Below are 17,699 nucleotides of genomic sequence, written 5' to 3'. Positions count from 1 at the left end.
AAAAATTTGTCCAATCCTTTTTCAATCTGGCTAAACTGTTAGCTTCTACAACATCTGATGGCAATGAGTTCCACATTTTAATTACATGCTGTATGAAAAATAACTTCCTTTTGTTAGTGTTAAACTTACTACCTACTACAGCAAAAGCAGTGTTATCCGGCACTTTATCAACTGGAAAGCTCCACTTACCAGTATCCAAGGGACGCGGCAAAAGCGAAGCGGGAAGTCTGACTTCCGGTTTTAGCGCCATGAGGCGAGTTCCTCTTTTTTTTTCACTTCACTTCTTTGGCCCATGGCCTGAGGTAAAGCAGCCTGCGTGGGGCCCCCCCTTCTTGTCCCCCAGCACACTGATGCCAGGGAGTGTACCAGACGATGCATATTTGATTTACCGGCATCCCCCATGCCTGGCGGATGCCGGATAACAGAGCTTTTGCTGTAATTTCATTTGTGAATTCATTCATTCTGTGTAAATAAGGTTTCTTAAATTATACCACATAATGACTATTCAGTCACTGGATATGTATATGTAACTAGGTCTTTCATAAAGACTACAGGACTTGCAGTGCCCAGCATTCCTGCTCTTGCTTCATGACCCATTTGTGGTTTATTTTTGCCATCTTAAGAACAAAAGACTGGAAGTGACCTTACTGGTCACTGCATTCAGTCTTCTGAAGTTGCAGGCAACCATGTCATAAACCTTTTGTCCAACACCCCTCAGTATAAAAATATTTTAATTTACATTTTTTCTTTTAAAGAGCCAAGTCTCTGTTTTTTCCAAATTTGCCAGGCAGAGAAGAAATGGTGTTCTTCACAAACTGCAGTCTTTTTTAGAATCTACTGAGTGGGTGGGTTTCATGATGGAGGCCAGTGGTGCTCAACCTCTGGCCCTTCAGTGTTGAGGCTCCCCAGGGTCCAGCATTTTGGTGGTAGGGAAGTAGTGGCAATGTTAATTGCTGTTTCTCTGCTGCCAAATTTCAAGACCCATGGGGAGCACCACAGGCCCAGGTACCCCTGCATGCTAGATCATCAGTCTGCAATGCAGACAGTGTGCAGGGTCACCCTGCAGCTCAGTCCAAGTATGGTGGTGAGGCTGGGCCAGTGCACTGCATGATCCAGGCAGGCCTGCAGGGCTGGAAGACTGAGCACCATTAATGTAGCCTTTTAATTCTGTGAACACTGTTCTTTGTATATTGCATGTCATGTGTTTAATACTACCTAAATAGCACTTATGATACAACATTGTCTTTAGATCATTTCTAAAGTTGTGTGTATTTAAAAGTGGTTGTCTGTTTTCTTGGGGAGGGGGGAGTTGTGTTTGTTTGGGGGGGGTTGTTTTGGGGGTTTTATATGTGTGTTATGTGTTTTTTGTTGTTGTTAGTTTGTTTTTGGTGGTGGTTGTTTTTTAAGGAGCAAAAAGATAAATGAAAAGTGACATTTACTATGATGTTATTGCCAGTTTTGGTACCCTTTTAATTTTGCCTTTATTTGGGTGTTGGTTGAACAAAAATCTAGGCAAAATGAATAGATTACCTTCCCCCCTTTGGAAAGCCATGACACCTGAAAGCAGAAGGTGAGGGTGCCATCTGTATGGTAGTGGGCCATATGTGCACAGGGAATGAGAGGCCACCTTGGTACTGGCAGCTGGGTGGACTGTCTGATCATCCATCTTGTCATTAGACAGGAAGGGAGAGACGGAGGTATCTCCCTCCAAAGGTGATGCTAAGTACAACTTGGGGAAGGGGTTGCTTTGGGTCTAGGTCAACTGCTCTTTTTGCTGTGGACGCATATCGCAATACATATTGTATTGTGAATGGAGCACCACAATAAGCAGCATTTATAAGAGGTGCATCCTTTCATTACCACCATCTTCATTCTGGATTGGTATTTTTTTTAATCCATTATTTTGGAAATTTCTCAGCCTGAATCTGTCTTAGTCATAATTGCCTTGGATAGTCGGTAATGGACATAATGGTCAGTACAGGTGTGCGTGGGAGGCAGACTGGGAATGAAAACCAAGCAGTGCAGGAATAGCATTTTGGGGGTAGGACTATTTAGCTCATTGCTCTTCTTCTCAGTCTTGAAGCTTTCTTATTGTCTTATTTGTTTATAGGTGACCCAAGGAAGCCTCCTCCTGCTCAACCTGGAGGCACTGGCAATGGTGATGGTAAGAATTTTTTTTGTTAATGCTAGAATAGCACTTCTGTTTTAGATTATTGCCATGGTACAGCTTTCCATTAAACATTCCATTTTAGGGCTAAGTAATCAGTTCAGGTTTCAATCTCATTGAGTCTTTGTCCTGTACTGAGATTGGCCATAGGTTTGTTAAGACTAATGGGGCTACTGATGGAGTAGATTTGTCTCAAAGCAGATTCTAATAGTTACCAAAAATACTTCTTACAAAAATACTTCCTTTGTGCTACACCTCAGGGGATGGGAAGAAGCATAAGTATTGGGTAAAATTTTCAAATAAGCATGGGGCCAAATTGACAAAGTCTGTTGTTGGTATCTTACTGACAGTGGTATCTTTCCGAGTTCAAAATACCAGTCCTGTAGCTCTTGCCTGTCACCATAATTTTGAGTTTTCCTAGGTGCTTAAGTTTGTCACTGAGCCTTGACTTATTGAACCCATGACTTCTGGCTAGGCCCTCTCAAGAATGAAGGCAGAATAGGCTGCCTGAATGGAGGGATCTGAGTGGGGTCCAACTAGTAGGATTCTGGGGCCTGGTGCAGGGCTGGTGATGGATAACATCTGGATGCCATATGTGAGGCTTGAGCTGCGGGGTAGGGGAGGAATGGAGCTGCGGATAGCACCCCCTTGCATCAGGGCAAGAAATGGGCAGCCTCCAAGTTTATTAACATCAATTAAATAGTTAACAACCAGGTGTAGTGGACAAGAAGGGGGGCTGTTAGCCCAGAAACGTGGGCAGGCCACAGGAAAATTGGCCCCAAGAAGGCACCCTGTTACAGCCATTAAGAGAAAAAAGAAAATTCCATCTCCATGACCCTCTGAGGACTTTTGTTAGATTAAATCATCTTACTGAACTGGTTCAAGAAGTATCAATATCCTGGTAGAATCTTTTTTCACCAAAAGGCAGGAGGAAAGAGTTGCAGGTAGTGGGGGGATATCTGAGATTCAGTGAAGGGTGTTTCATAGTTGCTAGGGTCGGAAGGCACCTGAGCAGATCATCAAGTCCAACCCCCTGCCAGGGCAGGAAAGAGTACTGGGGTCAAATGACCCCAGCAAGGTGTTCATCCAGCCTCCTTTTTAAAGACCCCCAGGGTAGGAGCCAGCACCACTTCTCTTGGAAGTTGGTTCCAGATCCTAGCTGCCCTGACCGTGAAGCAGCGCCTTCTGATATCTAACCTAAATCTACCCTCTGCCAGCTTGTGACTGTTATTCCTGGTCACTCCTGGTAGTGCATGGGGGAAACAGGGACTTCCCCAGTGCCTGCTGGTCCCCTCTGACTAGTTTGTAACAGGCCACTAGATCCCCCCTCAGCCTTCTCTTGTGGAGGCTGAACAGGTTCAGGTCCCGTAGCCTCTCCTCATAGGGCCTGCCCTGCTGTCCCCTGATCATGCGAGTGGCCCTCCTCTGGACCCTTTCCACATTGTCCACATCCCTCTTGAAGTGCGGCGCCCAGAACTGGATGCAGTACTCCAACTGCAACCTGACGAGTGCCGCATAGTGAGGGAGTATCACCTCCTTGGACATGCTTGAGATGCATCTGTGGATGCATGACAAGGTACAGTTGGCCTTCCTGACTGCATCCCCAAACTGCCAGCCCATGTTCATCTTGGAATCAATGATGACTCCAAGATCCTTTTCTGCCTCTGCACTGATGAGAAGGGAGTTCCCCAACCTGTAGGTATGGTGCTGGTAGTTCCTTCCCAGGTGCATCACTTTGCACTTGGTGTTGAATCCCATCCTATTCTCATCCACCCACCCCTGTAACCTGTCTAGGTCTGACTGCAGCCTATTGCTCCCTTCTAGTGTTCCCATATCCCCCCCACATCTTAGTCTCATCAGCAAATTTGAACAGGGTGCTTTTGACCCCCTCGTCCAAGTCACTGATGAAGATGTTGAACAGTGCGGGCCGAGGACCAAACCCTGCAGAACCCCACTGCCTGCATCCCTCCAGGTCGAAAATGACTTGTCCACCACCACCCTCTGGGTGCAGCCCTCCAGCCAGTTGGTGACCCATATGACTATGGAGGTGTGGACACCACAGTCCCCCAGTTTTAATGAGAATGGGGTGAGAGACAGTATCAAAGGCCTTCCGAAAGTCCAGGAAGACTATGTCCGCTCCTACCTCTGCATCTAAGGATTTGGTGACCTGGTCATAGAAGGCCACCAGGTTGGTCTGACAGGACCTGCCGCTAATGAACCTGTGTTAATTGCCTCTAAGCATAATCTCACCTGCTGGCCCCTTGTGGATATGCGCCAGAATAATTTTCTCAAAAAGCTTGCCCAGGATCGAGGTAAGACTAACTGACCTATAGTATCCCAGATCCTCCTTCCTCCCCTGTTTGAAGATGGGAACCACATTGACCCTGTTCCAGTCCTCAGGCACCACACCAGAGCTCCATGAGTGCTTGTAAATCCGTGCCAGGGGTCCCGCAATGACCCTAGCCAATTTCCTCAGTACTCTAGGGTGGAGATCGTCCGGACCAGCTGACTTGAATACGTCCAGTCCCTCCAGAAGTTTCCTAACTAGTTCCTCACTAATCCTTGGCCTAGGTGCACCTCCCCTGGGATCTAAGGGGGGCCCAGACAGGGGGGGTGACTGTTTCGGTCCCTGCTCAGGAAAATAGAGGCAAAGAAATCATTAAATATGTTGGCTTTGTCGTCTGGTGTGACGACCAAATTTCTTAGCGTGTCCTGCAGGGGCCCCACATTACCTGAAACCTTCTTTTTGCCCCCTATGTATTTAAAAAGGACTTTTTATTGTCCTCGATCCGGGAAGCTAGTCTAGTTCCATCTCTGCCTTGGCCTTTCTGACTGCCCCCCTGCAGCCCTGAGCAACTGCAGTATAATCCTCCCTGGTGATGGCCCCTCCCTTCTGTTGGGTGTACGCCTCCCTTTTAGCTAGGAGACATTCCTGGATGCTTTTGGTGAGCCATGGGGGCTTGTGTGCCCTCCTGCTCCCTTTGATCCATGTTGGGATTACCTCCCTTTTGGGCTTGGAGGATCGTCTCCTTAAGGAGCGAGCACTCTTCTTGGACACCTGGCTCCCCTCCCCTCCGGGGCCTCAGTGCTTCCCTGACTATTCTCCTTACCTCTTTGAAGTCTGCCTTCCTGAAATCTAGGGCTGCTGCCTTGCTGCAGGCCTTTGCCACCTTGCGCTATATCGTGAATTCCAGCAGGCGATGATCGCTGTCGTCCAGGTGGTCGAGCACCCTCAGCCCCTTCACCAGGTCATCACCCGTGGCCAGCACTAGGTCCAACAAGGCGTCTCCCCTGGTGGGGCTGTGCACCTCCTGGGTTAGATGGAGGTCCTGCACTCTGGCCAAGAACCTATGTGAGCGTTCAAACCTGGCTGACTGCTCTTCCCAGCAGATGTCTGGAAAGTTCAGATCCCCCATGATGACCATGTCCTTTGACCGAGCTACCTCCGTGAGCTGACTTAAGAATTCCAGGTCTAGCTCTTCCCCTTGGTTGGGAGGTCTGTAGTAGACCCCCACTGTTAAGTCTCTTTCCCCTCGACTGCCTTGTATTCTTGTACCCAAAGCACTTCAGAGTGCCCCTCCTCTGATTCTTTGCTAATTAATGAGGATGCGTATTCCTCCTTAATATAGAGCGCCACACCCCTGCCTTTCCTCTCTGTCCTGTCCCTCCTGTACAACCTATAGCCCTTGACATTCAGTGCCCAGTCATGCGTTGGGTCCCACCATGTTTCAGTGATTCCACACTATGTCCGGGTTGGTGTCAGCTAGCAGGAGGGTAAGTTTCTCCTGCTTGTTTCCCATACTACGAGCGTTTATGTAGAGGCATTTGAGACCTCCTGTGGATGTGTGCACTGGCCCCCTACTTTCAGCATTACCCTGGCCCTTGTCGCTTACCTGTGTATATGTTCCGCTCGTCAGCCTAGGCTGGGCTGTACTTGTGGGTGTTGCTTGGTCTGACAGTCCAATGTTTCCTCTGCCCTCGTCTTCCGCTTCCCCCAACGAGCCTAGTTTAAAGCCCGCTGGAGGAGATCCATCAACCTAGAAGAAAACACACTCTTACCTTTAGGGGAAAGGTGGAGCCCATGTCTCTTGTTGTGATGTGCTGGTCATTGTTGAGGAAGCCAGAGCCCGCCTCGAGACACCATTCCCGAAGCCGCCAGTTGGTCTCTGCAGTGCACGTTGCATGCTATCTTCCATGTCCACTCACTGGTAGGATAGAAGAGAAAACCACCTGTGCACCTATCTCCTTCAGCATGCACCCCAGAGCGTGGTAGTCCGCCATCAGGCGATCAGGGCTTCTCCTGGCTGCATCGTTAGTACCCACATGGATTAGGACCATGGGGTCGTAATTGGTGGGCTGGATCACAGCTTGGATCATCCCCTTCACGTCCTGAATCTTTGCTCCAGGTAGGCAGTAGACCTCACGTGTCGAGGAGTCCTGGTGACAGATGGGGCCCTCTGTACCTCTCAGGATGGAGTCACCTATGACGATCACGCGATGGTTTTTCCTCCTGGCCTGCTTAGCTCCTTCAGCCTGCTCGGAATGTGGAGAGCATGGAGTTTCCTCCTCTCCTTCCTTTTCCTCCAGAGTTGCCAGGGCCTCGTACTTGTTCTCCAGCTGGATTGGAGGAACTAGTACTGCTGTGTTATGAGCAGCCCTCGTTCTGGAGGTGACCGTCTGCCACTGCAGTGGAGGGCACCTCCTGGGGTGCTTCTTCCTTGGGTGCGTGACCCTGCAGGGAAAGGAAATAGCTGTCAATTTCTTCCTCTCCCTCCCTGATTTCCCTCAGCCTGCTAACCTCCTCCTGGAGCTCCCTCACCTGCGCCTCCAGGGCCTTAAGGCGGGCACCTGCAGGACAGGTGTGGGGGTCCCCAATCTCTGCCTCCCCAGGCCTTGCTGGGCAACTCCTGCAGGTCAGGGGGTGAGGGGATGCCAGCCCCCCCATGGGCTGTGTCTGGGTGGAGGCCTCAGACAAGCCCCAGGAAGACTGTGCCCCCTGGGCAGGGCCCTGGCAGCACTCCGTGTCGACACCATCGTAGGAGTTTTCCTCATCGTATTCCTCCCTTCTAGCGTGCCCACTTCTCCCCACATATTAGTATCATCTGCAAATTTGAACAGGGTGCTTTTTACCCCCTCGTCCAAGTCGCTGATGAAGATGTTGAACAGTGCGGGCTCGAGGACTGAACCCTGGGGGAACCCACTGCCCACATCCCTCCAGGTCAAAAATGACCCATCCACCACCACTCTCTGGGTGCAGCCCTCCGGCCAGTTGGCGACCCATCTGACTGTGTAGGTGTCAATGCCACAATCTCCTAGTTTTTTAATGAAAATGGAGTGAGAGACCGTGTCAAAGGCCTTCCTAAAGTCCAGGAAGACTATGTCCACTGCAACACCTGCGTCCAAGGATTTTGTGACCTGGGCATAGAAGGCCACCAGGTTGGTCTGACAGGACCTGCCTCTAATGAGCCCGTGTTGGTTGCCCCTAAGCATAATCTCCCCTGCTGGCCCCTCACAGACATGCTCCAGGATAATTCTCTCAAAAAGCTTACCCAGGGCTGAGATAAGACTACCTGGCTTATAGTTTCCTGGGTCCTCCTTCCTCCCTTTTTTGAAAATGGGAACCACGTTGGCCCTTTTCCAGTTCTCTGGCACAATGCCCAGAGCACCATGAGTGCTTGTAAAGCCATGCCAGGGGTCCTGCAATGACCTCTGCTAATTCCCTCAGCACTCTGGGGTGGAGATCGTCAGGACCTGCTGATTTAAGTATATCTAGTCCCTCCAGAAGTTCCCTGACTAGGTCCTCTCTGACCCTAGGCCTGGGTGCACCTCCCCTGGGACCTGCGAGGGTCCTGGTGAGGGGGAATGACCTGGTCCCTTCTCAGAAAAATGGAGGCAAAGAAACTGTTAAATAGGCTAGCTTTGCTGTCTGGTGCGACAACCTGGTTTCCTAGCGTGTCCTGAAGAGGCCGCATGTTACCCAGTACCTTCTTTTTACCCACTATGTGTTTTTAAAAAAAGGACTTCTTGTTGTCCTTGATCCGGGTAACTAGTCCCAGTTCCATCTCCACCTTGGCCTTCCTGATCGCCCCCCTACAGTCCCATTTCTGGGAGATGTACATATGTTTTGCATGCATTTTCTCTCTCTCTTTCTAGAAATACTTTAAAGCCAGACTGAAACAGGATATATTTTCAGCTGGCTTCTATAGTTTACATCTCAGAAAAAAAAATCATTTCTACTGAACAAATACATTTGACTGGAACCTGAGGCACATTAAAAGAGAGAACAAATCTGTTTTCACTTGCCATCTTAATTTTTTGTTTTTCATTATGGGTCTCTTCCTTCTGGCAGAATGAACACAGTGCTTGGGATTTGTCTGTACTATATTTTGCTGTTTCAGTGGATGTGTTAATAGTCACACAATTGGCACCTTGAACTCATCTGGCCCTGTTGGCTGGCCAGATGAATAGTGCGAGGCTGCCCTTCTTGGGCCTATGGACCCCTCCTGCATGTCAGATCCAGTGCATACAGCACCCACCCAAGGCAGTCTGAAACCCATGCTGCATGGGGCACCCATCCTAGACTGGTCAGGGTAGGCACAGTGTGCAGCACAGGCCCTGGACTGGCTGGAGCAGGTGGCATAAGTTCCAGACCAGCCAGGAGAAGCAGTGCGTGGGTCAACTCGAGAACAAGGGTATTATGAGGGGCTGGATGATGGCGCTATGCAGGCTGGATTTGACTCAGGCCATATCTTTGACACCCCTACTATACGATGTAATTTCCAAACTGTAGAACATGGCTAGCCTGGAAAATGATTAAGATGTTTGGAGAAGAAATTAGGTGATCTTTACTTATGAAAATTGAAAAGCAAGTTACTTTCCTATAATTCTAGTTCCTCTGTATTTCAAGAGCACATTTACTCCACTTGACTTTATTGTGTCCCTGATTATTTATCATTTTCAGAATAATGTTTAAGGTCCTTACAGTGCCATTCTGACCAAACTTGCAAATAAGCTGAAAGATGGTACCCAGGTAAAAATGTTAACCATTAAAATATGGACTCTGCTGTAAGGATTAAAAATAAAATTCTAACATCTTTCTTATAGGAAACTTCAAAGATACAGACTTGTTGGATGGCAAGTATCCACCAGAAACAAGCGGAGGTAAGATGATATAAAATTGTTATGCATACTGAAATCTCTTTAAGATGCAGAGGCAGCTATCTTCCAGTTTAGCAGTTTCATGTTTTGATCATCCAAGGAATAGATGATCCAGTGGTGGAACTGCTTTAATTTACAATTTGGCTTGTATTGTCAAAGCAGTATTCTTAAAAGTAGGATATGCACGTTGGGTAAACTTTAAAATCACCTAAGTTCCATTTTTCACGCCTTTACTGACTTAAGTGGTTCACATCTATTGACTTTGAGATTTACACACCCAAACGACTAAGACACGTGTGTGTGTGTGTGTGTGTGTGTGTGTGTGTGTGTACACATGTATGAGTTCATAATACAGGAACGTGGGGTGGGCGGAATTGTCAGCAGAAAAAAGTCTTCCTAATTATAAGGACAGTAAAGGAAGCTATTCTGGGGGATAGCTTCATTGCAGTTTTTCATGAGGCTAGATAGGTGCCATCTTAAACTGATTCACTGTTTTTAAACCTGCACCTGACTGGAGGGCTCTAGATGAAGTCATCCCTTCCAACCCCATGATTCTGTCAGCTCAAGCATTTTCAGGCTTTGCAGCAGAGACTTGAAGTTAGGCTCTGACATCAAGACTGTGCTCTTTGCTATTACTTTCTTTCCGAAACAGTTTTTTTTGTCCATTTGCAAGCCTTTAGAAATCAGATTTGTAGATGTTCAGACACATGTCTGTCACAAATAATTCTTCAAGGCTCTGGTTGCAAAGAGCATATTTTTTTTCCCCTGTTTCCAGTTTTTGTTAGGTCAGACACCATAACTCAGAGGAGTGAGGATTCTTATGCTCCTGATGCTTCCCTTACAAGGAAGAGGAAGTGCTGGGCTTGATTCAGAAGGGAACAAGAGCAGGACAGGAACAGTGAGGGGAGAAATGTTTTAGGAAGGGCAAATTGACACGGGGAATGGGATGGATCAGAGAAATGGCACATTTGTAGAGATCAGGCAAAAAGGTGGTATCATAAGCATGCAAAGTCCTTTAGAACCTAGAATTGAACCTAGCATTTCTCAGCCACCACTCCTTTGTTATCAGATGCCTCTACAACCCATTAAAGTTAATTTGTCTTCTGATTCTGGCTGGTTCTCATATAGAATGAAAACTAGCTATTGCTGGGCATTTCTACATGTATACTTCATTGTGCAGTAGACTAACTGTCCTGAAAGTGTCACTTCCTACACATGCTCCACAATTAGGGCACAGTAGATTAATTACATTTATGCTGGTGAAGGATAGTCCCATCAGACATGGGTACTATCCAATGGCAGAGTAAATTAGTGCACTTTATCAGTGCACCCCTAGTTTAAGATTTTTTGGGATGATACCAATGGCTGATTATTAACGAGCCATATTAGTCGATACTGATCTGATTGCCAATATGCATCCCAGTAGCTTGGTGAGCAATGTCCAGCTGGTAAGTCTGTTGGGAGTGGGGGAGAGGAGAGGGGGGAAAGGAAGGAGAATGAGGGGGTGCAGATCAAGGTGCCTGCAGTGAGGGAGGGAGTGGGGCTGGGACAAGGGCAAGCGTGGGCAGGGTGGAGCTCAGGATGGAGCTGCGTGGCTCATCCAGGAGCTATAAGGGGGACTTCCACAGCTATGTGCACCCTGAAAGGGAGCCACGAAGGGTGGGGTACCCCCTGGATCTGTGCCACTGCTGTTTGCCTCAAGTGCAGCCCACCCCCCACACCCCTCACCCCTCCCACTGGTGGGAATAGCCTGGTGCCGGTCCCATCCCCAACCCACAGAAGCTGCCTGCCCTTGCCCTGCACACAGATCTAGAGGGCACATGACCCCATCTCCCCATGGCTCCCCAGGGATACACATAGCTGCAGGATCTTCCCCCTTTCCCCCTGGACTCCCTGGATGAGCTGCTCATGGCTCTGTCCTGTGCCCCAGCTCCACTCCCTCACTGTGGGGGGCCTCCATCTGCCTCTTCACTCTCCATGCCCCTTCTCCCACAACAGACTTACAACAGACTTACTAGCCAGACACTGCTCTCCAAGCTTCTAGGCTGGCCATGTGCATGCTGCAGCTGTGTGCATGCAAGCGGCACATGTTGGCAACATTAACAGCCTCATCAGCCAAAAAAAGCTAATGGCCAATAATGTCAATTTTCCTTTTATCAGTGCCGCTACAATATGGACCGATGTATTGGTGCATCTCTAACTTTAAATGCATGTGTAGTTGGTGACATCGGGATTGGTTTACAATTGGGTCAAATTGTACCAGAGTTTACTCAGTTAATGTAACTGCATGTGTAGATACATCCACTATCTATTAGTTTTGGCTTAAATGACACAGATGTATAGTAGATTTAATTGTTTGAACCTTGCTGACAAACCATGCAGTTGTCAGTGTGGTTCTGCTTTATAGATATTGTGTAGTTTTTAAAATGCCATTGGAAATTTAACATTCTTTTAACACATTTTTTTCTACAGTATCGTAAAGCAACTTCTCAAATGAGGAAAAGCCAGAATGCAGACTGTATATATCAAAGTGCACAGATAATTTTTTTTATGCTGCTCTGTGGGGTGGAGTCTAATCTTATTTAAAGTATGGGACAGGTAGTGCAGTAAGGATGAATCGGGGTTTGTAGCGAGTAAGGATGTTGGTGATCAATCCCATTTCTTATTTGTGGTGGATGCTGAAATGTATATTGTGAAAGAATAGTTTCATGGGGCACATCCAGGTGAGCATGCATATGTGTCTTGCAGCATCTCAAAGCCCTTTGAGATGCTGCAAGAGGCACATGCAAAAATGAGAAAATGTTCCCCATGCTGCAAATATGCAGCATAGGGGCAAGATTAGACCCCTGACTGTGCAAGGGTTAAAAAAATCCCAGTGGAAAAAAGCAGGGGAGGGCATGGTCCTGGACTGTACACTAAGGTAATAAGAGGCTGGGTCCTCCACAGAGATGCTTTGGTAGCAGCCAGAGCATCTCTATGGCTGGCCGTCACCCTGGTGTTGAAGCACTCTGCCTGCCCATGCAGGGCAGGCAGTATGTCAGCTGCAAGGGGCAGGACCTGGGCTTCTGCTGGTAAGGGGGGGTGGGGGGGCTGGAGAAGGGGAAGGGAACCATGGGGGGACCCCTGTCAGCTCCCCCAGCCCCTGATCCCTGCCTCTCCTGGCCCCACCCTCTGCCTACCCCCCATTGCTGCCCCTCTCGACTCCATCATCCTGACAATTACAATAAAACATGCCCCCCCACCCCGCACTCACCAGCAGTAGCTGCTGCCATCAGGGTCACTGGGGCCTGCCCTGAAATAGTGTGGGGCCAGGTGACAGACACAGCAGCCCCAGCCCAGTCTCCATTGTCCCCCTCTACACCATGCTGCATTGTGGAGGCTATGCCAGAAGCCTCCAAAGCCCCCACAGCCCCTGCTACTCCTGGTGAGTAGAGGCTTTTTTTTAAGTGCTGAAGGCTGAGGGTGCAAGCAGGGGATTGGGCCAGGTGGGACAGCCATTGGAGGGTCTGGGGGAGTGGTCGGGGGGAAGACTGCAGGAGCTGGCAGGGGATGGGGCCAGGCAGGACAGCAATCTGGGGAGCTAGGGAAGCAAGCAGGGGTGTGGGGCATGTGGGCCCTGCAGGGGGGTGGTAGCGCCTGCGGTGGCGGTTGTGGCCTCTCTGCGGGGCAGCAAAATGTATAGGTATTTAGAATTCACTTTATCCCTGATCCCTTCCCTGCCAGGCCCATTTCCCCTCCCAAGCCCTCCGCTCCCTTCTTCACCTGGCCCCATCTCCTCCGATCTCTTCCCTGTTTTCTAAGTGCTTTTTACAAAAAACAAGGCTGCTGGGCTCAGGTGGACCTTTGGCCTTTTATTATGTTGCATATGTACAAAGTTTAGTTTTCAGTTACAAGGTAGCTAAATTTATAGTTGTATCAACAATCTTTAATAGTAGCATATTTTGATTTTTTGGCATTTCTTAAGTTTTGATTAGTTAACTTTTCAACTTTAAATGTTCTTTTAGTATTTTGAAGCCTTTTTATTGTATTCTTTCTCAAAGTTGCATCAGCAGGTGAATTGTAATATTGCATTTAACTTGGATGTAAGGGAATTGTGGTAGGGCTCTTTTCTGAAACTCTTATATTCTTTCAGGGGAAAGTGACAAAAAAAAGAGTGATGGAGATGCTGAGGGTAAGTGCACAGATTTCCACATACACTGCATCCGTGCATCATCTTTTAATGTCTATAGGTGTCAGAAGTTTACTTTTTAAACACTTTTCCCAAATAATGTGGCAGACAGAAAATGAGTACCTTAATTTGTAGTGTTATCCTAATAAATTCTGACAGTGCTTTCAACATTTAGCATTTTTATTTCAGGGTTTGCCCTTGCAACTGTTTCACTTAGCAGGTGAATGATAAGTAGAGAGCCTACTTTTCCCTGGTTTAAAAAAACAGAAATCTGTGATAAAACACGTTTTTCTACAGTGAAGCCTCTCCCCCAACACTGATTAGCTGCGATGTCCCTGCATTGGCCCTGCCTTTCATCTCTGATTGGCAGAGAGGGATGGGGCCACATGACAGGCAGCCCTCTCTGCCAACCAATGACAAGGAGGAGAGAGAGGGTGGCCACCATCTTAGCTACTTTCCTTTGCGCTGGTGACTTTTCCCCCCAGGCTGGGCATGAAAACCACTGGCTCCCACTGGGGAGCCAACATTATATTTTCAGTAAGGTTTTTGTTTTTTGGAGGTTTTTTTGTTTGTTTTGTTTTGGTTTTCTTTTCTGGTAGTTACAAATATTCTCTGTAAAAACACAAATTCCACTTTTTCCATGGCAAACATTTCTAGGATCCCTGATGATAAGCTGTTGAACCAGTATTCATGTCATGAGATTTATGTTTATTGATTTCTTTTTGCCCTATGAATTTAGTTTATATTATACCAGTTGCCACAAAAGCATGTGCCCATGTTCTTTAACACCTGTGGAGACTGGTGGAAATCAGTTGTCAAATTTATATTTGAGTTTTGCAAAATCTGTGAAAGCAGGGCACTTGGTTGCTCCATTAATTTCATATTTACATGTTTGAAATGCTTGAAAACATTCAGAGGTTTTATGCTCTTTGAGAATATGGAAGGTCTGTTTTTAAACTGAAAAAATGTTCACAGCTTCTCAAGGAGTAATACCAGGAATCATAAGTGCTGTGGTTGTGGCGGTAGTTGGAGCAGTGTCTAGTTTCATTGCATACCAAAAGAAGAAACTCTGTTTCAAATCAAGTGGTAAGTGTTGTTTCCTGTGAATTTGCTGTAGCTTTCAGACAGGAGTGTAGAAATGAATTGAATACAGTAGATAGTTTTAATGGCCCAATGCACTGGTAATATCAGTTATGCTACGCTAAGATTTATCTATCCAAGAGTTTGTTGCCCAAAAGTAGACCCTTGAAGGAAAGAGAAAGGGCTTAAAGTCAGAAAAAATGTTTTAAAGTCATAAACTGTGCTTTTCCAGATGTTTCTAAAAAAATTTCTCTGCCCAAAGAGTCACTGTAAGACAGTTCAAACACTTGAAAATGGTACATTTGATGGGATAGAGGGTGAGCATCAATCTGTTATGTAAAGGAGGCTATCTTGCAGCTCTTTCTGGGAAATCTCTGCTATGGCATTATCGCGTCATTTACCAAAGCCATGATACTCTACTGTGTTAATAACATAGGTGGCCGTTAAAGTGTTTGTCTTCCTCCTGCTGTTTCCTAGTTCCTGCTTGCCCTTTCCTCTTAAACAAAGGATAGCAAGGCCCAGGCACAAGAAGAAAAATCATGTAGTACAAAATGTTAAAAACTATTTGTAAGGACAGAAGTGCTGTCACTTGGTCATGCATACGTTGAACTCTTGACAACTAGTATTCAAGAGAAAATTTGCTAGAGTCCTGTCATTTTGATACCTAGGCAATATAAGGAGAGTGAAGCTGTCTTATTGGCCAAGCCATCTCTTAGTTGATTTGAACCAAAGCATCTCTAGCTCCTCTCGGATTAGCTTTTGTGTCTGTGCTCTGATCCAATCTTGGGGGGAAATGGAGGAAATACAAATGCCTTACCATATTTGTGTTTTGTATTGCAGGCGATCAAGAGAATGTTAACATGGAGAGTCATCAAGGAGCTCAAGCAGAACCACCTGGTAAGATGAAAGATCTGGAGAGCTGAACAGAATTTTAGTAGGGATGAAAGTGAAATAGTGCAAAAAGAAAAAGCCCTCTCATAGATTAGTTGCTTTGATGTTATGTCTCTTTTGTAATTAAATGTATTTAACAGCATGACCAAGTAATTCTGAAGTAAAACAAGTTCTAAGATTCAATAACCAAGTACATTTGGTAAGTGGTAAATCAAAAGAAATGTAAAAGTTCTGCTGTCTGCCTTGTTTCCTTCCCCTTTTTGGTAGCTGGAGGAAATATTAAACGAAATATGAAGGGGCAAGGTTTCACTGTGTTAAGAAAATACTAAGCATGGGATGGAATAATTGCATGCATAAATACAGACTGGAGAATGATTGACTAGGTTGCAGTACTGCAGAGGGTGAGTTAGGGCTTTTGGTGGACCATAAACTGACTATGAGCCGATGGTGTGTTCTCGCAGTAAAGAAAGCTCATGGTGGGGCTTGTTGTATTACAGTATAATACAGGGTTACCTGTCATTCTTCTACTATTTGGCACTAGTGAGGCCTGAACTGGAGTACTGTGTTCTGTTTTGCACCTTACATTTCAAGAAACATTTTGACAGATTGGAAAGAGTTCAGTGGAGAGTGGCAAAAATGATTAGAAGCTTGGGAAGCGTGACTTATGAGGAAAAGCTGAAAGAACTAGGTTATTTAGGGTGTTGATACAGGTTACCTTTACAAAATGGCTGCCTGGTGCCAGAACCTCAGGTAAGGGGGAAGGGTAGAAGGGACCCACGGAAAAGTGGCCTGGGGAAAAGCTAAGTGCAGGAAGTGGGGAAAAGCAGTCCTTTGCCCACACCATGGCTAGCTCCCTGCGCTGCAGCCTCTTGTAGCCTGCCTGGGGTTGCCTGTAGAGAACCTGTGGAATCTCCATTCTTCAAAATTTTCAAGAGCAGGTTGGACAGATAGGTAGCTGGGATGGTACAGTCAGGGATGAACCTGCCTTAAGCAGGGGGATGGATTAGATCATGATTTCTCAACCTGTGGTATGTGTACACCCGGGGGTACATGAGACATGGGCAGAGGGTACGCAGGTACCCCAACACTCTCTCTCTCTCTCTCTCTCTCTCTCTCTCCCTCTCCATCTCCCCTTCTTCCTCTCAAAACTATAGCAAAAAATTTGGTGCGCCACATATTGCACTGCACTTTACATTCCCCAGTAATAGTTTGGCATGCACTGGGTTCAGCCCTCCTAGCTTTGGCCTACATCACCTCTAGCCCAGGTACATACTTGAGTTGTGCGCCCCGGTGTAAAAGATGGCAACTCTATCCATGCCAAATCAGGTATGTCATATTATGGCCTTATGTACACAGCCCTTCCAACATATGGCACACATTAGTCTGTAAATATAAAAACCCCTGGAAATGTGAGTGTTGGAGTACTTCTGAAAATTTTAATAAGTTAGGGTGTACTTGCTACTTAAAAGGTTGAGAAACATTGGACTAGATGATCTTGTGAGGTCCCTTCCAGTCTACTTTCCTCTGTGTGTGTGTGTGTGTGTGTGTGTGTGTGTGTGTGTGTAGTTGCATCTATATAGATATGTAGATATTGGTTATTATAATATAAATTGTGAACCTAAGGAATGCAGAGCTGCTGTCTGGAGTGGAAGGAAGTGAACACAGCAGCATCATTTGCTAAAGCGTGTGTGTTATGGTTCCAAGTTGGGAGCCTGACTGAAATCTTAGTTATGCTCTCTAACATTAGAGAAAAATATTCCTCAAGTACTGGCACCAATAAAATGTTAGCAGTCATTGGAAAGAGATACAATTGCATAAGAGCCAGCTGGAGGCAGGGTAGACTGGTCTGACTGGCATATTGTTGTTCAGGACAGAGAATCTTTTATAAAAGGAAAAAGGAAGCATCAAACAACAAACTTGTTTCTGGTCACTAGGAGAGAGCTGATTATGAAGAGCTTTTAGTGCAGTGCAGACATAGATGCTTTAAAGTGTTTTGGCTAAGGCAACTGCTGAGAACTTGCCCAGGTAGGAAATCTGACTCCAGGAAACCTTGAATTTACTCAGATTGGAGAATTATTGCAGAGCTGTGGGAGGTAACTGGGGGAAGCAAAGTTGGTTTCCATCTCTTTTACCCCCTCTGATTGGTCAGCGAAAGAATTAGCGTGGCAGATCTTGTAGAGGATTCTGAAGGCATGATATTTTCTGGATTATTTTAAGAGCACTACATAGCAATAT

The 17,699-nt window shown here is 46.6% G+C and overlaps 1 protein-coding gene across 2 annotated transcripts in view; it reads left to right on the top strand.

Moving 5' to 3' along the window:
- LOC149874584 (CD99 antigen-like) overlaps positions 1–17,699 on the top strand; it is a 48,208-nt gene that overhangs the window by 27,417 nt on the left and 3,092 nt on the right. For both annotated transcript variants that reach the window (XM_090064230.1, XM_090064220.1), the window contains exons 5-9: positions 2,111–2,164; positions 9,272–9,328; positions 13,458–13,496; positions 14,469–14,579; positions 15,414–15,470. In XM_090064230.1, coding sequence (XP_089920356.1) covers positions 2,111–2,164; positions 9,272–9,328; positions 13,458–13,496; positions 14,469–14,579; positions 15,414–15,470 — 318 coding nt within the window. The remainder of the gene's footprint in view (positions 1–2,110; positions 2,165–9,271; positions 9,329–13,457; positions 13,497–14,468; positions 14,580–15,413; positions 15,471–17,699) is intronic.

This window comes from Crocodylus siamensis, chromosome 1 (genome assembly GCF_052110815.1).
Source record: "Crocodylus siamensis isolate JL-2025a chromosome 1, ASM5211081v1, whole genome shotgun sequence".
Lineage (NCBI taxonomy): Eukaryota > Metazoa > Chordata > Crocodylia > Crocodylidae > Crocodylus > Crocodylus siamensis.
The sequence above is the reverse complement of the archived record's forward strand: the minus strand, read 5'-3'. Positions and strand labels throughout refer to the sequence as shown.